A 19,013-nucleotide genomic window follows, 5' to 3' on the forward strand; every position below is an offset into this window, starting at 1 on the left:
GTTCCGTGAAAGCCGTTAGCGTTAAGCCCTTGCCTTACCTGGAAGTTAATTTTACTAAGTAAGATTTGCTAGTCTTCCTCTTAGCTCGAATCAGCCAAAGGTTCAGTCTTCTTCCTTCCTTGACTTGGTAGATGCTTGTTCAATTTGCTGACCGTGTAATGATCGCATGTGTATCGGTCTACTCGTTGTATTGTCGCCAATGACTGAAAGACTGTCGCTTTTGTCTGACTCGTTGGGCAGCGATTAACGGTTAAATCATTGATAGTGAGCGTGCACTATTAGTAAAAAGTCAAATTGAATAAACCTGAAACGTCTTTTTTTTTTCAGTTAACAATGTGGATGTTAAGGTCTATAGTACAATGGGAAGCAGCTAAAAAATGAGGCTAGCACAATTATCAGCGGCAGCAATTCGCTTTGAACGAGCATGTCCAGGGATAGGTATACTTTCAATGGGAATGTCGTCTTCACTTTTAAGAGTGGAAGTGATTTAATTGGAATAAATGAATCTGGGGATGCTTCTTGTCATGGAATGCCTTTGTCTTCAATCTGTACTGATTATAATCCCGTGATCTTTGTCGGAAAGAAAAACCTTTGACGTTAATTCGACAGGAGATGGCCATACAGACCGGAGACGCGCTAATTGGCTACTCAGCAGTTGGCTTCTGAAGCAGCAAGATGGAAAATTTGTTCATCGGTTTGGCCCAGAATTTTAGAGTCTAGAACCACTTGAGCACCGGAAAAATCCGGAAAAATCACAGATATCACTTCCAGCTTTTCTCAGGGCCCTGCTATTAGTTGGCCAAAGAATTCTGGACTGATTAGTTTCTAGCTCTAACGCATTATTTTTTCCAAGTGCTGGTAAAAATACTTTTTGGCTTGATTACAACCCACCTTTTCCTTTTCAGGACAATCGCGATTTACACTGCTAATTTGAGAAATCTTGGAAATGATGCAGCTATGTCTGCTTCTGTAACTCAACTGGCTATAGTCTGCCTACTGTCATATAGACAGCCAGATTAGGTGTCGCGGGTTTCTTGGGCGGCTGGGTTTCGAGAATCTTTATCTATCGTGTTCGTCGATTCTTAAGAGGCTAGAACTCCCATTGTCAAAGAGAACTTGTTTCAGACTAAACAGAAAGAAGCTAGATTAACAAGAAACTTGTTTATACTGTTCGACATAATTTGCGAATGATGCAGAAAACCAAGATTATTTGGGATTAGAGGCAGTGCTCACTAGCCAGTAGCTACACCAGTGTTTCAGAGAAGAACTGAATCATACAGTTTTCTTAAACAGTTTTTGCACTATTTCCAGTTTGGCGGTTTCTGGGTAAACCAGTTCTAACCATACCCTTTTTTAAGCATGGCAACTTAAATGACGAGTTTAAAAAGGAGGGGGGGAATAACAGGTCGACCAAGACATACAATCTGCAATAAAAAAGAATTTTAGTAAAAAAATAAATGTCGCAGCAAAAGTCAGGGTAAACCGAGTCGAAAGAGGCGCAAATTTGGTAATGGACGGGCTGGAAGTGACTTCCCCAAGAAAGGTTTCCCTCCCAAACAGCCAAAAACTCCCGCATTTGACGAGGGCCAAAACCTCAAGACAACCTGCCTAACTACCTGTACCTGTCCAAAGCTACCGAGTAAGTCCTACAGCAAAATCAGATCATAAAGAGGGAGGTCTTCTGTCTTCTTTATGACTGCATAACTATAGTGTATGGTCGACCTGGTCATGAGCTCATGAGTCATGACAGCCTGACAGGTCATGATGACTGGCAAAATTTTTCACACAGTGTTTGTATTGCAAAATCTGGCAACAGTGCAGTATTGGTTGATGTATTCTGCTGGAGAAGGTGAAGAATTTTTCCGCTTTTGAAATTTCGTAAGTAAAGGTGGATCTTTTAATGGATTAATATTTTGCGTATTATTTTGAAAACGTAAAGCAGTAGACTGTCCTTTATTTGACATAATAATTATGGAAAAATTTCCAAAAGAAATCGTGACCTTGGTGATTTCACAATCGTGCTTCCTGGCTATGCTTTGATAGTCACGTAAGCCAACGAGTTGGTGTCCGAGAAAATTTTTCAAAGCAGTCATTCTCTCTGTGATTAGGCGCGAGAGTACTCATCGTGAACACATTTTTCCATCATGGTTGTACAAAGTTCTATCCCAGCAGTTGACTTATCTGAAGAAAGTCAAGCAGAGAGATTGGCAAGGAAAACCCGTGAGGCACCCTACGTACCAATAGGTCAGTTTTTCTATATATTCAGTTTGCTTGATTCATAAGGTTTTGTTTTTAATGTGTATATTCCTATAAGAATAACTCATTGAGCATCACACTCAATATTAAGGTAAATTTTGCCATTTTCATAACCCCACCATTTTCTACATGCAGGTTTAGCAGGATGTCTTGGAGCCGTTCTTTATGGGCTGTATCAATACAAGAACAGGGGTGACATGTCCACTTCAGTTTATGTGATGAAGTTTCGTGTGGTAGCACAATCAGCAGTGGTTTTAACCTTAGGACTTGGAGTTGGCTATTCAATGATTGACAAATATATCCTACCAAAATTCCAAACTTCAGCCAGTAAAAAAGATTAGCCTTCAGAGTGATGTGGAAGAATTTTGATGAAGCAAACCAACTCAGTCTACATTTTGTTTGTCCCATCATCACTGTAAAGCTGGGACTGTTTTTTTGGCACTGTGTTTTGTTCAAATTGAATGTTTCGTTCGATAATTGAAAACTCGTGCGACGACGGCATCCTACTAGTAGTCAAGGCGTTTTCAAAATTAATGTGTATTTAATTATAGCTAAATGTCATTAAACGGCTTTCAATGACTGAATTTAAACGTCTTTTCCTTCTGTTACGTCAGGTTATTCTGTTTATTAATTGTTCCTATCCGTAGCGGATATGACATATTAGACGTGATATTATATGAAGTAGAGGATATTTGGCGCTGGCAAGTACACCATCAAGGTCGCGGTCCCGTGTTCCTTGCGTGACCAGCAGATGTCTGGTAGCCTGCACACAATAATGGCTGCCTCCGATAATGTGTCCACCTTCCAGGTAATCTTGAATTTTCGCGGTTATCGCCCTCAACTTATCTGGAATTAAAGCACGTCCTAAAAAGTAATCGTTTGGAACAAAATTACTGCCTGAAATTTTCGAAATTCAGTATCGAGTCGGCACGTTCTTTTACCTTGATTCTGTTCGTTCGGCTGATTATTGTTCCGAAATTATCGGTATCGGTTCACGTTCTTTATTAACTGTTGCAAAAATTTATGTATTGTGCGAAGCTTGCTGCAACATTTTAAACTGACACTAAATTAATTGAAATTTGGTTTGATGAGTGAACCCACTTTTTTTCTTGAATTTTCCATGTTATTGCCACCCCGTTTGATGTGTTTTTCTCCTGATTTATGCACACCTCTACCTTTTTAAGATGGAAAGCCATACTTTTGGTCACAAATTGTTGTCACTATTTTCCATTCCTGCCAGGTGCCTACAAGTAAGTTCATTTGTGATTCACGCTTTGAGATCTAGTTCCTTTTGTGTTACGTAACACGATTTTATATTAATACTCAATTGTTTACTTAGGGTGTCTCAACTGTAAAAAGAGCACCTACAGAAGAATTGAAAGCCATCTTTGAGAAGGTATCCTTTTACATCATGTGACTCGATTTCAAACTACATGGCATCTTTTCTTCATCTAGTATGCCTCTGTTTCGAAAGGATCAGAAAAGCTGATGACATCAGCAGACTTCATCCGGGGATTCCTTGGCCTTTTCCCTGATGCAAACTATGACCCAGCTTCTGTTGCTCTTCTTGGTGGAATTGTTGACTCTAGTAAAGACGGGTAAAAACAAATGTCCTATCAAAATCCTTTTATTATGAAGACATCAGTATTTTCATTGAATTGTGGATTTACAGGCTAATATCTTTTCCTGAGTTCCAAGCATTTGAGGGACTGCTGTGCCTCCCTGATGCCCTTTACCTTACTGCATTTCAACTGTTTGACACCAATGGCTCAGGATTGGTGTCTTTTGGTAGCTTTACTATTTTTGATTCATACATTGCAGTTGTAAACTATTTCTTAAATTCCTTCAGAGAACTTTGAAAATGTGATGAAGCAAACCACTTTGCATCAGCGTATTCCCTTCGATATGAATGGCGAATTTGTTCGTCTGTATTTTGGGAGAGACAAAAGCCGGCAAATTTCTTATTCGGAGTTCAGCCAGTTCTTGCATGTAAGTCTTTTTAGGCTAAATTCTGCATTTTTAAGTAACATTCTGATTAAGCGCATTTTTTAAATTATTATTTCCCGGTCAGGATTTTCACGAGGAATATGCAAAAGTAGCATTTAAAAAATACGACCCAGAAGGAACGGGTTTTATATCGGCGTTGGATTTCAACGACATTATTTTAAGCGTCAAAAGTCATCTTCTAACGCCAGATGTTCAAGCTAACTTGATTGCTGTAAGAGTTCAAAATGATTCTATTGAATAAGGAAATGGTATATTGAATTGGTAATAATAGCTTACCCGTGGAGGATCAAGCCCGGGAAGTAAAGTGTCATACGCGTATTTTGTGGCCTTTACATCTCTGCTCAACAATATGGAACTAATCAAGAAGCTATATCTGCAAGCCACATCCAATAAGTTTGATCTAGAAGTTACTAGAGGTATGTTATCGCTCTACACTGAAAGTCCCCCCAAAAACTGAATTCTTCTTTCTGCTTTAGAGGAAATGCTGCAGGTGTCACAGACGATGTCGCAAGTTACTCCTCTTGAATTAGAGATTTTGTTCCTACTGGTTGATCTTCATAAACAAACCGGGTAATTCCCATAATCAGAAGCTTAATAGTATCAGCATTTTTAACTTAAGAAATAACATTTTAGTCGCATCACTTATGCTGACCTTCAGGCCATCGCTCCTGACCAGTATATGAAAAAAATAAACCAGCGCTTGGCAGCAGCCAAATCCGCAGTAAGTACCTTCATTGTATTCATTTTCCACGTGTGCTCAATTTAGTAGAAATTGTAACATTAACGTTTACCCAATTACGTGGAACAGGCACCTGTTGATCGGAGTGTCGTAAGTCAAATGCTTGAGAGTGCATATCGTTTCACCCTGGGTGCCGTTGCTGGAGGTAGGTGTATTGTGATAACTTTTGTTAATTTTATTTTTAAATTTTAGCTTGATGGTGATTCAATTGTGTTTTCTTTTAGCCGTGGGAGCTACGGCCGTCTACCCGATTGACCTGGTCAAAACTCGAATGCAAAACCAACGAAGTGGCTCCTTTGTTGGCGAGTTAATGTACCGCAACTCGATAGATTGTTGCAAAAAAGTCATTCGTCATGAAGGGTTCTTTGGCCTTTATCGTGGTCTGGTACCGCAACTGATGGGGGTCGCCCCAGAGAAAGCCATCAAACTCACAGTAATTCTTCACTATTATTTTTTTGATTTGTTTTCCTGGAATTTCCATTTCAATTGTACGAAGCTTAATTCGATTTTATTTTGTACTTGCGCCGCGTAGACTAACGATCTGGTCCGTGATAAATTTACAACGAAAGGCCAGATCCCTCTTTATGGCGAGGTGATTGCTGGGGCGTGCGCTGGCGGCTCTCAGGTTGGCATACATTCAACTTTAACGCAACAGTTTTGCTTCTCATCGATTGAGGGTTTCACATTAATATTTCAATTTTTGATGTAGGTGGTGTTCACCAATCCATTGGAAATTGTCAAAATCCGTCTGCAAGTTGCGGGCGAAATTGCCTCGGCCTCCAAAGTGGGCGCCGTGTCCGTCGTTAGAGAACTCGGATTTCTCGGTTTGTACAAAGTGAGTAGTGATCGTTTCCCTCTTTCTTAGGATTCCACGCGAATCGTAGTCCGTTAGGGACGAGGGACAGTTAATAGTGAATGTATCGGATACCACTCTCTTTCACTCTCAGCTTGCTTTTTGCTCTTTCCAGTAGCGACGCTTTCGTCCGATAACGTAAACTAGATGGGGTAGAGATGGTCGTGTCTCTTGGAAAATGGATAGATATTTACATCATGCACAACCGAGACTGGAGAAGGGGAGGGGGCGAGAAGGAACACGGGGGGGCTCTATAGAAAAATGATAGCGGAATGGAACCGAGCAAAAAAAAAAAAAAAAAAGAGGAAAACGATGCAATCTCTGTGATTGAAAATCAGCGGGAGTGGGAAACGAGAGAATTTTGAGATTGAGAGAAGAGAGTGAAGAGGGGAGGGAGGTTTTTTCACGCTAGTTCGCGTGCCACTGTGTGTGTGGGAGGAGGAACAAATCGAATTCACCGTTGCCGGCGCCGCAGCTGAATCGATTCCCTTCGCACGGTGCGCTCTCGACGTCGTTTTTTTTTCTTTTCTTTTCTTTCCTTTCTCGTCGTCTATTTGTGCACCTTTGTAAGCTTCGACCCGTTGATGGGATCAGATTGAAATTTCGTTGGGATCGATAAGATCCCGCCGCCCCATCGTCTTTGTGTGCAAGTTCCGTAACTCACGAACCGACACGGCATTCTCAATGGTACGGTAGAGATGGACGGAACCTGTCACTCGCTCGAAACTCTAGAAGCACCACCATTAAGGGAACACAATGTTCCTTCATAGTATAATAAGAGTTAGAATGGAGAAAAGGAGGGGGAGGGAGGGGGGGGGGGGCTGACACAAGAGACGATGCAGCACTTTCTTTTGTTCTATACAATTTTTTTTTTTTTTTTTTCGCTCTCTTCGTTTTTCTTTTATTCCAGTGGCAGAGCGCAACGACGCGCAGTATATTTCACGCGAGTAGAAAACAATGAAAATGTTTTCATCGCGGTGGTTGAAAGCCAAAAGCGTCGAGTATGTCCTCGTTGATTGCCAAACCGTGGCGCCGTATTTCGAGGAACTAGATGACCGTTTCTAATGAACGAAATTTGAATTCGACGAAAAGCCAACCGATCATTTCTATTTTCATAAATCTTTGCTGTGGTTTTTTCTTTTTCTGTTTTTTCGCTGTGATTGTTTGTTTTGATATTTTGTGATGAATAGTATTTAATTAATTTATTATTATTATTATTATCTCTTTTTTTTTAGGGTGCAAGAGCGTGTGCGTTGCGAGATATCCCGTTCAGCGCAATTTACTTCCCGGCTTACGCCCACACCAAAGCTGCTATGGCTGATGAGAATGGCTACAATTCGCCGCTCTCGCTGCTCGTCTCCGGCGCCATTGCCGGAATTCCTGCCGCTTCACTCGTTACGCCCGCTGACGTCATTAAAACCCGACTCCAGGTGAGAGTTAAATGGTAACCGAGTCAGATGCAAGAGAGTCCTTTTAATCTCAGCTCAGCCATACATCCCAACCCCAGAAATCCTCTTCTTTTTTTCTATTTTTTTTTTTCCCTTTAAATCCCAACAGAAGAAAGAAAAAAAAAAAAAGGAGGTAACACACGGGGGGGTTCTGTTTCACGTCCACATTTTTCACTTCTCTTTCACTATCTTTTTTCTTTCTAGTTTCTAGTAGCTCCTTTGTCCAAGAATGAGGAAAGGGAGGGGGGTTGGGGGGGAGTTGGTTAATTGGAAAGTAGGGGATATTTTTAATACCAGAGGAGGTTGTCGAGCCCTAGAGCGCAAGCCGCCGCCGCTCGCTCGCTCTTGTTCCTCTTTCACTCTGCTGAATAATGAATTCATTAGTTCAATGTTTCGACATCCTCAGAGGCGGGCGCGAGTTTCGGTTTGTAAGGGGTCCACTCTCGCCTCCCCTCCCCCCCCTAGCTCTTCTCCTATCTCTCTCCCACCCTACCAATCTCTCTCTCTTTTTTTAATCTGAAGTAAAAATTTATTTAGTTAGATGAGAACTCTTTTCGTCATCGAAGTGTACATTCACCCGATGAAGGGGAAGAGGAAAAAAGAAAAAACGAAAGGATAATGAAAAGAAGCGAGTGGGATTTGGAAAAAAAGAAATAAATAAATAAAGTTTTTAATTTTCTGCACGGCTGCTAATAGATCCGCAGGAAATATTTTCAAGTTGCTGCGTTCTTTTCAGTGATGAATGCGCAGTAATTAGACGACTTTGCGTTCCAAAGTCTTTGGCCCAGCTGCATCATGGGAATGTCTCCCTTTCTTTCTCTCCCCTTTTAATTCACTGACGATGCTCGGCTAATTCGGCTTTCGTATGCAAATGAAATTTGATCCAACTTTTCCCAAGCCAAAAAAAAAAAACAAAAAAAATGTCTTCATATTCAAAGTGTATCATCTCAAACCCCGCGTCTTTTCCCTCGCCGCGTTTTCACTTGGTCGTGTCAATTTGCTTGAATTGACGGTAAGAGTAGCAGCCCGAGACATGTAACGCTGGAAGGAATCGAATGAAGTCTACCCCGTTAGTTGTCGACTCTTGACAAACTCTTGATTAGACGTGGACGCTTGGACTTGAACTGAACCGAATCTCCTTGCCGATCGAAAATTTTAGGTTTTTTATTTTTTGAACGCACCGCCGTTAATTTTCGATTCGTGTTTGCTTATTGCTCTATAATAACTCTGCATCGTTTTTTTTTTGATTTTTGTAGGTAGTGGCACGTAAAGGGCAAACTACCTACACCGGTCTCACCGACGCAGCTCGTAAGATTTGGGCCGAAGAAGGAGGACGCGCTTTCTGGAAAGGAGCTGGAGGTACTGTACATATTTTCCTTTCTTTTTTTTTCAAAATTATTGCTACCGTGGAAGCTATTGAATATTTCGGTTCATTGTCCGGGTTAGGGCGTAAATTTAGACCGTGGAACAGTTTGGGTCTGATGGTTTTTTTTTTTTTTTAAGTAGAAACGAGCGGGCGAAAACAAAACAAAACCCGTTGAACACATGTCCTCGTGACAGATGAATATTCTTCTGAGCTTTCTCTTTTTATGCTTTTCTTTCTCTCGTAGTTGTTAACTAGCTATATCTATTTTTTTGAATCGCATTATAAAAATGAAGTGAAAAACTAAATGCAGAAAAAAAAAAATGAAATTGAGTGAGTATGACTGTACAACATGTAAGGACAGCTGGCAGAATTCCGAAGAGATGGAGGGGAGTTTTTTTTTTTTTTTGGGGGGATTTGATTATGAATATCTCTAGGCGAGTTCGTTACTTTGATCATATTACCAGCAGCAGGGATGATTTTTTTTTTTTTTTTTTTTTAAATCTTCTTTTATGTATAGACTACCGCTGTCGCCTGGCGGGTATTTCTATCAAATATTGATTTTAAATTTTGGCAATGGAAAAATAGTTGTGCGAGGCTCGGTTCTCTTTTCTTCTTCTTTTTCCGCGCGTATTTATTTAGTTGATTGATGTGACTTTGCCATTTGGAAATGTCCACTGATTTCGTGTACAGAACTTTTGAATGGGTTTGCTTGAAAGTGAGTTTGTCCAGAGTGGTCGAAAGAGTGCCAGAGAGGCTTTCTGCTTTTCCATACAAAAAAAAAAAAAATAAATAAATAAATAGAAGAGGTCTTGTGTTTGCTTCGAGATTTTGTGCTGCACCCGGTGTGTAAATGGCGAACGCGAATCAAAAGAAAAGGCGTGAAAAGGATGTGATGTGTTAGTCATGGCGATATCCGAATGTCATCCGTCTGTACGACACACATTTGGGAAAAAAAGGGGCTGTTCGGTATATTTAGAGGCTGAATGGGAGAGGGGAGTAACTGGAACACGAGAAGAAAATTCGAAAACACGGAAAAAATTCTCTTGATTTTGTTTCTTGTCTACTCGTCGTGTTGCCTAGCTCCCGCAACTGGATACGATGAACTTGACGAGTTTGATGTCGTTCATTTCCTTCGTGTAGTATCCCGAGTTACACGTATGAAAACTTGTATATTTATAGTCCCGTCGGATACGAGTTCTAAAAAGAAAAAGAAAGTTGGAATGAAAAAAATTGTAAGCTCTCCGTGGGTAGAAAGAGTCTCCTGGTGGAACTATTCATATTTGATGCTTAGAGCACAGGGTACGTCATATCCAATTATTTTTTCAAAATTTGGCCTTCCGTGTTATGTATGCCTGGGGTGGGCTGGGGATAGTGGTACTACGTAATATCCGTTGGTACGGTGGCTAGAACCCCTTCTGAATGGATGAGTTTTAGTTATTTATTTAATTTGGAATCGTTTAATATTTACTATGAATAATAATAGTGAGAATCAATATATATATATTTTTTTTTTCCCACTCTGCTCTTTGCTTCTCCCTCAGTTTCATTTCATTTTGTACATGTCATTTTCTGGTTGTACAGGAATTATTGATAAATTTTTATACGATTTGTTGTTGTTGTTTCCAGCTCGTGTATTGCGTAGCTCGCCTCAGTTCGGTGTCACCTTAGTCACTTACGAGCTGCTGCAGCGTTTCTTTGACGTCGATTTTGGTGGAAGGTAATTGCATCTTGTGTTGTTGTTTCATTTATTTTTATTTTTTTAAATTCATTTGTTGCAAAATAATAAAACACTGATGTTCATTTTCTCTTATAGCCGTCCAATTGGATCGCAATCTGGCAAGGTAGAACCGCGTGCCATTCAGAAGCCGATCCCTGCCGATCACATTGGTGGCTACCAGTTGGCGTTGCCCATTTTCTCCGGAATGGAATCCAAGTTCGGCCTCTTCCTACCCAAGTTTAGAGCTGGCGCCATCGTACCCGTTGCGCCATCTCTATGATAATATTTTTTTCTTTTTTTTATTGCCGACGTCCTGGTTGTGTAGTTTTAAAAATGAAAATAGGGGAATTCAATCTGATTCAATTCTTAAAGACTGGCTTTAAAAAAAAAAAAAGAAAAAGAAACTCAACAGCAAAAACACTGGCCAAACAAATAATAATAATAACACTTAATTAAAAAGTTGTTTTGACTTTGATAGTCGGTTCGAGTTGTTATCTATTGGAACGTAAACTGATTAGTGTACATGATATTGTTGATTGCAAAATACTTTCCGAAAATCATGTTCTTCATTTCTTATCTTATCTTATCTTAGTAGGATCCTTCCAAAAACTCGAAAAGGTAATTGAGGTCATTGCACATTTTGATAGGGAAGGCACCCCCTCCACCCCCCAACCGAACGATTCAACAATGACAACAACATCCGAAACTAGGGGGGTGATTTTTCTCTCTACAAGGGGAGTGTGACGCGGGTACATTGGGGAGGAGGGTGAAACTAGTCAAACTAGCTTGCTATATGCTTATGGTAAATAATTAATGTTACGGAGCAAAACCGGAATTCGGATGAAACGTTGGAAGGGGGGGGGGCGAATATGCAGCGCTTCCATATGTCCAACTAAAACTATAATGATTATTATTTCTTCTTCGTTTATCGAATGCAAAGAGCAGTAAAATCTCTTTTATCATTACAATTTTTTTTTAAATCTTCTTTATTTTGTATGTTCTTGTTACACAATGTAGCGGCTTTTAGACACTCCCCTCTTGTGTATCTCACCGTGTCCCAAACGTTGTTTTTTTTCATTTTTTTTTTTTTTTCGAAATAGGTTTTGATTATCATTCGGCAAAACGACAGCTGCAAACATTGTCACCAGGCAGTAAGTAAACCATTGTATTGCATTCGGTAGTTTATGTGTGTGTACCATCGAACTCTCTTTGGAGGTCTCTCTGCGCGAGATTGTCTGTGTGTGTGTGTGTGCAGTTTAGGCGGTTCATTGTGATTGTGAAGTCATTTCGGTTTGAAAAAGAAAAAAAAAAGGGTGTGCGGCTGACAAGGCGAATTTGTGTGAGCTGACATCTTGTCAGTGGCAGACATTGCCAGCCACACAAGTTCGATAGCTGCTGTTGAATGATGCAAATGTGACGACAACGAGTTAGCCCCTCCCCGCGCGCTAACGGACTCTTGTAAAACGACAATGCTTCGAAATATGCTGATAAATCAGTAGCAGTGCACAGACATTGCACAGACGAGGGAGACGAATAAAGAAGGAAGAAGAAATAAAAATAGATCTCCGTGGCGCTATTACGTACGCGAATTCATGTGAAACTCCCAATCCAATGGGGAACGTGCGCGAATTAGCAAAACAAATAAGAGTTTGTTTTATTTGGCAATCTGAAAAGCGTTTTCGTTTTCCTTTCAAATATGCATCTGGAGGGTAAATTTAAAAGCTTTTGATTTACAATATGCCGTTCTAGACGTACGTACGTAAATCCCCTAGTTATGACCTACCCTTGTTTTTAGTTTTTCTTATTTTTTACATCACACAACGAAAATGCTTTTTTGTTTGCTATTAATATCTGTTTAATTTTTTTTTTCTTCATAAGACTTGTGACATAACTCCTAGCCCGTTAAAAAAAAAATCAAACAGTACAACGAAAAAGTCTCGACATGGGAAGGCACTTTGCTCAGTGACTGTTGCAGCAGACACGGTCGATGAGAGTTGTTGTTGTATTCCCATTGGCGGTATCAGCTGTCACTATATTTCCTGAGTTTTTGGGAGAGAGAGAAAATAAAAAACAACAACAAAACAAAACAAAACCAACCGATGTACAGTCGAACTTCTCCGGATGATGGCGGTGTTAATCAACTCTTGTTCCACGTGAACGCATCGATGCGCCAACTTCTTCTCCTTGCATGTTATTTATTTATTTATTTTCAAATGATTTTGATTGAAATGATATTCATATCTTCAACATCTAAGCCCTTCCGATTCTCGTCCGCATTTCCCACTCGTATCTTCATACCCTATTTTCGGACTTTTTAATGATGCCGGATGCATTGGAAGAGACTCTATTGTTTCTCTCACACGTATCCCTCTCGATGTTGAACTCTTTCCTCCCCCCTATATAGAAAGAAAATGTTGTGAGGTTTCATACAGTCTGCCGCATTTTTTGTTGTTTGTCTTCCACTCCAAGCGAACGCCGAAGAGTTTCTCATTTCCCACGAGATGCTTGTCGGATGCTTTTGTTTCGAAATCAGTCAACGTTCCAGCTTCCACTTTGAGCTTAGCAAATAAAAAAAACAGAGAATCTCAATGTCGATTTCGGTTGGCTCATGTGCTTGATGGTCAGTGTGATTGAACCCCCTCACATTTCATATTTTTTTTTTTCTTTTCTATCCTCGTACTCAATTCCTATTACGTCAATACCCGACTGCATTTATTGTACCCTGCACACCGTAGACCAACCGTAATAAATAAATGTATGGAAAAAACCGGGGGGGCCACGCTGGTGGGGGGTATCATCATAAGGCCTGTCATAGACAGACAAGCATATAACATCTGGGCAATCTACACGATAGGGGGGGGGTTCGAACTACAACGGGGAAGTGAATGGAAAAGGAACCGGGTGATGGAGCGGATCCGCACTAGAGTGACAGGGTTGCTAGGCATTTTCGGGGAATGCAGCATTGGGTGTAGTAGTCGTTAGACAATAGAAAAAAAATAAAAACTTCAAAAATAAACAAAAAATAGGAAGCTGGACTTATGTAGGAACTGTCCCTGGACTTCCAAAATGACACGGAGGGGAGTGAAAACGGGACGGAGAGAGAGCGTCAGCCATTGCATGTGAATAAATCAGAGGATTTCCTTCATCAATGTATCAGGAGGAGAGAGAATCGAATACACTAGAGGGGTACGTACATATACAAGACGTCAAAGCAGCTCTCAGAACCGCTCACCCGTGGCCAGCTAAAAGCCACTGGAATTATTAACGCAAAAACTGGAACACGGCACGTCAACTACGCGCACGGCACGCTGCAAACGATATACAGGTATGGGTTAGTCGACAGCTCCCGATTTTCTTTCGTTCACTGTCCGCGTGTGTATGACGGAGAGTGGGGAAAAAAAAAATGCAAGAAAGAAAAAAGAGAACAAATGGACGCATATTTAAGGTACGCGTCGATGAGTCACCTTCGTGCATCGAGTACACGCACACGCGATGTTCCACACGCTGCTGGCCTGTTTTGTTTTGTTTTTTTCCCCCGTTTTTGCTAGGACACACAACACGCTGTTGCCCAATGGATGTAGACGCCTATTGGGATGCTGCGTGAAATGATCCCTAAATACAGCATACATTTATTTATTCCTATACACCCACCGACGTTGTATTTTTCTTTCCCCCTCTCTTCTCTCTTCCCCCCCTGGAAAAAAAAAAAGAGAAGAAAGAGGGGAGAAGAAAATCCTGCCGACTGGAAGGAAACTCAGCGTACGTGTGTGTGTGCGGAACAGTTGCGTAAGGAAAGCTGGGCGGATTGAACGCGGCCATGCAAGTGCACACACACAGACAACGCGTGTACACACATAGGAGGGGGTGTAGACGGAGGGGGTAGTAGGTGGATGGTGTTGAGGATAAGAGGGGCGAGGGATGAATCATTTCGGAACGAGTGGTTGAGAGAACGTCAGATAAAAAAGGGAAGTACAAAAATAAAAAAAGGGAAATATAATAGAATGGAAAAGGAGGGTGGAAGCGTCGCGGGGTTGAAAGAGAGAGAGAGGGTGAAATAAGATTGTACCTCTTACTCTCCTCCTACTCTACGCTATAGACCCCTAGAAACTCGAAAAAGAAGGAGGGTTAGTTGCCTTATAGTTTGAGGGGTGCACACTGCGGAAAAGGGAGAACAAAAAATATTCGGAAAACGGAACAGAAAGGAGAGAGAAGTCTATGACTACCATATAGCAACGAGGGTGGGGGGGACTGTTCAACCCTCGACGTCGCTCGTTCCAGCTACCCCGTCAATACGCCTTCACGTATTCGAAAGAGGTAGACGCGTTCTTCATTTGTTGTGTGTTTCTGTTTTTCTTTTTAGCGTATCGTCCGTGTGTGAGTGTTCGCCAAGTTCGCAAACTTGTTCCAGTTTTCTTCATTCTTCATTGTTTTTTTTTTCGTGTTTGTCTTGGTTTTTGTTACGTTTTGGAATAGCAGATCGAAACGGTTCGTTTTTCTTATCCGCAATCTGTTGAACAGAGAAATTGAAAGAAATTATTGATTACTCTTCGTGACTCAACGGTGTGTGTCGACATCTGCAATTGATGGTGCTAGATGTTTCACGATCTTCGTGCGTGTCATTTATCTTTCGATCGTGTACTGCCTGTTGACGACTTTGCGACATCCGAATTGATCGATCCGCTTCGCCGCAAAAACCAAAGGGAACGCGAATATTTTGAGAGGATAAAACATCTTTTTTTAAAAATCAAATAAACACCTCGTCTTGTTGATCGTTGATTGTTGAGCGGACGTTGAAAAGCTGGCGGGTAGTGACCGTCATCAGCGCAAGAAAGCGATAGCTATGTTAATCACCGAAGCGATGACGAACGCTTACGGCAACGCAGGTGCTGGAGGTGGTCATTTTGAGAACGGAATGTCCCCCTATCATCATCATCAACAGCATCAGCATCATTCTCAGCAGCAGGCGAATCAACAGCATCATCAGAATCACTACCAGCAACAAGGAATGATGAACCAAGCGACGGCCAGCATGCTGGCCAATCAACAGCAGCAGGCCATCAATCTTGCCTTGCAGCATCACCATCAGCAACAGTGGCTCTCTGCCAATGCGAACGGAGTCAACAACAACAGCGGATTGATTCAACATCCCGCCGTTGCTGCACCCACTGTCCAGCAACAGCAACAGCAACAGCAAGCCAAAGATGCAGAGGCTATCAAACTGTTTGTCGGGCAGATCCCGCGTAATTTAGAAGAAGCTGATTTGCGTCCCATGTTTGAAGAGTTTGGCAAGATCTACGAACTCACCGTGCTCAAAGATAAACTCACCGGCATGCACAAAGGTAATTTTTAAAACGTTATCTTTTATACATCTTTTTTTTGAATGGGATATATGAAATCATTTCGATTTTGCCGCCTTTCGATTGGGGAAATGATTTGACGTCTTTAGATGAATTTAATTGATTTTTGAAGAAAAAAAAAAGGATCTTGAAGAATGTTTAAGAGTCACGTGATTAACGTTCGGTGGGCGGGGGCGGGAAGTAGGAGGTTGTCGTTGAACGTATCGTTAACTTCAGTGCCGGATTACGTCCGAATACGACACAAAATGAAAAGCTAGTGGTTTTTCTTTGTTATATTGAATGACATTGATAACTTATGAATTTTTGTGTGTCATATACGTGTATTATGTGTACAATATCGTATATGGTTTCTGGGGGGGGGGGGGGTTTGATTGTGCCTATATATACGGCCAGCAGTTGGGTGGCTTCTGAATGTCGACTGGGACTGGGCTTTGTTACTTCATTTTCGAAGCTTCTCTGATTGGCCCTTATTGGACTTGACGTCCAATCAAATTGGCTCAACAAGGAAACGTCAGTAGAAAAATTCCAGTTTTGACAAGGACGGCATGTGTATAGTCTAATCATGTCGGCATACATATATACGTCCAATATCGCATATCCCAATTGAATATCCGAATACTTAGTTAATTTGGTAGCGAGGCGTTTTTTGTTTTGCTTTTTTCGTATAGGCACAGGCTCTGAAAGCGGCCACATCAATTCCATTTTTCTTGTTTAAAAAAGAAACTTTCTTTGCTCTTGTCTGATATCATTAACCGAGTTAATGTTTGATGATGAGAGCACCATGATGACTCACGTTGAGTATATAGATTGCCATGACAGCCGCCGCAATGAATTTCAATCGGAATGTCGTCAATTGAGTCCCTTCTTTTTTTCTTCTAAATTACGACTTCATTACATCAACCTCTTTTTCAATCATTTTTTTTTACTCTTTGTTTTCTTTTTCTACCTAGAAAAAAAAAAATAATTTTTTCAAATAAAATAATTCGCGTCTGACGTCATTGCACGTTCGCGTTCAGTTGAACGACGTCATCGAGGACGCCGATCGAAGTTGGTCGTAGACAATGGCGAGTCAGGTTAATAAGGATGGAACGGGTTTTAATGTGCAGCATGGCGGCCCTTTGAATGTAAACAGCGCCGGCGCAAAACAGGACGTCGCTTCCTCTCGCAGATTGAGGACGGCGTCGTTTTCTCTCGGCTATAGCCCATCGACAGCGTGAGTTGGCCTTGTTTGATATAGGGAACCCTATATGGACGACTTTTCTCTCTCTCTCTCACTGTCTCCCTCTTCTTGACGTACACACTCTCAGACACACCTACCCGTACACACACACACACACACACACTTACATTTTGAGGTACATTGGACGACGACACAGACGACGCTCTGGCAACCTGGTCCCTGGCATCATCATCCTGCCCAATATTGAGACTTTCGTTAACAAACTGTCGTTTTGCCATTGATGTCACCTTGTGCTTTCGTCGTTCTCCTTCTGCCTGTGTCTCTGTGTGTGTGGCTGTGTGACTGCGCCCCTGTGATGATTGTGGTGACAGCTGGCAAATTCGACTAGACTTTTCGTTTATTTTTTTGGTGGGATCCAAAAAAAAAAAAAGGGGGAAAAAAGTTGGACATCCAATCGGACGAACGATTGCAAACAGAGAGACACACAAACCCAACTCACGTCGTTCTTTCTGAGACTGGCCAAGCAAAAAAAAAGAAAAAGAAAGAAAACAGCTGATCTATCGATCGGAATTCGATGTCGTCGATCGTCATAGCGTGAGTCAAACGCCTAAACGAACGCGCATGTGTTCGTTTCATAATTTTGTTTCATTTTTATTTTTTTGTTTTTCAACGTCCTTTTGTTGTGGCTCTGCGTTTTGTTTTTGTCTCTTTTTCTCTTTTCCCCTCGGCACTTTTGGTGCGATGGTTGACAAAGACCAGCGACCAGAACAAACTCACGTTTTCCTTTGTACAATTTAGAATATCCCCCTCTTACTCCCTCGTGCACTCGCAGACTTTTTGATAACATTTCTGTGTGTGTGTGTGTGTGTGTGTGTGTGTGTGTGAGAGGGGGGTGAAGAGAATCGCGTTAAATGTGAACGGGGAAAACCTCAGAGGAGAGGGAAAAGGTCTCGATCGATGCCAGCGCCATCTTGTGTCAACAGGTGTCGGGCTCACGCCATGTTGCGTGAGCCGCTGGATAAAAGACACGCAACGCTATCAGCTAGACTATTTTCTTTCAATTGATGAAAACAAAAGGCAAATCTACTATGTACTACGAGCATTTACTATACGACCCACCTTCCACGAATCCAATGATCTGGCTATATACGTATAAGTGCTGGAAAGCTGACGTGGGACTTTGAAGCGGTAAAAATAAATGGGACCGGGCAAGTTGATTAAAATCTGATTTAGCTGATGGGAGGGTACTGATGTTGTATAATCGAATATCGATTGCAGTCGAATCAATGTCTATATATCTCTGATGGTAGAGACCCCAGTTGAACGTTTAATTTCCGCTCTCTCCATTTTCAATCGGATCTTTTGATTCTTGGCAGACTAGAAAAAAAAAATATATGCAGAGCATGTTCGATATGCGTGTATTGCGTCTTTATTGATTGAACTATAGATGACAAGAGTTAATAATGCTCTGTAGTGTTTTGCCGGAGAAAAGGTAATTGAGCGCAAACTCTTTTGTTCCATCAACTTTTGCTTCTCTGACGCATCTCCTCGAACATAGCCTATAGCCTATATATATAACGCAGTCGCATCACTGATTTTTATCATATCGTTATTTAACTTTTTCTCCTTTCAAAAGACGTTTGTTATTTCTTTATTTGATTTTTTTTTATGGTTAGTTATAGCCCATTCTTTGTGGGTCCTACGTATCTAAGGAGGGAAAGTAAAAATACAAACCAAACGCTTGTTAGTCAAAGAGTTTGTTTAAACAAAACAAATTGATGTCATTCGTTGCAATGGCGAATGATTTCTTTGTATTATTATTTTTTTTTTTTTTTTAGTTTTTCATATACGGTTAAAAATGAGTTTTTTTTTTGTTGCGGCCCCCTTTTCTAAACGGCAGAGCGCGAAATTCGAATGATTTACGAAACTCAAGGCGATGGTGGTATACGGTTTGGAACTGAAATTGAGAAGATTATTATTAAATGACATCCGCCGCTGGGTTATTACTTTCCATATCTCAAGGCTTTTGTGTGTGTATATCGTCGTCATGTCTGCACATGTGTGTGTGTGTGTGTGTGTGTGAATAGCTG

At 41.1% G+C, this 19,013-nt stretch overlaps 2 protein-coding genes across 11 annotated transcripts in view; both read left to right on the forward strand.

Moving 5' to 3' along the window:
* The first annotated feature begins 2,964 nt into the window (after positions 1-2,964).
* Positions 2,965-10,946, forward strand: LOC116922697 (calcium-binding mitochondrial carrier protein Aralar1). Of its 4 annotated transcripts, none has more exons than XM_032929071.2 (18): positions 2,970-3,064; positions 3,441-3,506; positions 3,596-3,652; positions 3,712-3,854; positions 3,929-4,044; positions 4,106-4,245; positions 4,328-4,474; positions 4,535-4,679; positions 4,740-4,833; positions 4,897-4,984; positions 5,072-5,147; positions 5,227-5,435; positions 5,535-5,627; positions 5,712-5,837; positions 7,091-7,285; positions 8,560-8,662; positions 10,296-10,386; positions 10,483-10,946. In XM_032929071.2, exons 1-18 carry the CDS (start codon positions 3,008-3,010, stop codon positions 10,664-10,666), a joined length of 2,130 nt encoding a protein of 709 aa, XP_032784962.2. In that variant the 5' UTR covers positions 2,970-3,007; the 3' UTR covers positions 10,667-10,946. The 4 variants fall into 4 exon arrangements, with proteins under 4 accessions (XP_032784965.2, XP_032784962.2, XP_032784963.2 ...); XM_032929072.2 differs by having other exon boundaries at positions 3,053-3,127; XM_032929073.2 differs by lacking the exon at positions 2,970-3,064 and adding an exon at positions 3,071-3,240.
* A 3,707-nt stretch (positions 10,947-14,653) lies between these two features.
* LOC116922698 (CUGBP Elav-like family member 3-B) overlaps positions 14,654-19,013 on the forward strand; it is a 64,706-nt gene continuing 60,346 nt past the window's right edge. For 2 of the 7 annotated variants that reach the window (XM_032929077.2, XM_032929078.2), the window contains exon 1: positions 14,673-15,725. In XM_032929077.2, the coding sequence (XP_032784968.2) occupies positions 15,227-15,725 (499 nt within the window). In that variant the 5' untranslated portion in view covers positions 14,673-15,226. Of the gene's footprint in view, positions 15,726-19,013 lie in introns of all 7 variants that reach the window. The other 5 variants (XM_032929081.2, XM_032929080.2, XM_032929079.2 and 2 more) reach the window with 5 other exon arrangements.

This window comes from Daphnia magna, linkage group LG5 (genome assembly GCF_020631705.1).
Source record: "Daphnia magna isolate NIES linkage group LG5, ASM2063170v1.1, whole genome shotgun sequence".
Taxonomy (NCBI): Eukaryota; Metazoa; Arthropoda; class Branchiopoda; order Diplostraca; family Daphniidae; genus Daphnia; species Daphnia magna.

Coding starts and splice junctions, on each gene's coding strand:
- LOC116922697 (XM_032929071.2), top strand. CDS start 3,008: ATGTCTGGTAGCCTGCACACAATAATGGCTGCCTCCGATAATGTGTCC. Junction 3,855..3,928: donor GTTGACTCTAGTAAAGACGG/GTAAAAACAAAT, acceptor GTGGATTTACAG/GCTAATATCTTTTCCTGAGT. Junction 10,387..10,482: donor GACGTCGATTTTGGTGGAAG/GTAATTGCATCT, acceptor TTTCTCTTATAG/CCGTCCAATTGGATCGCAAT.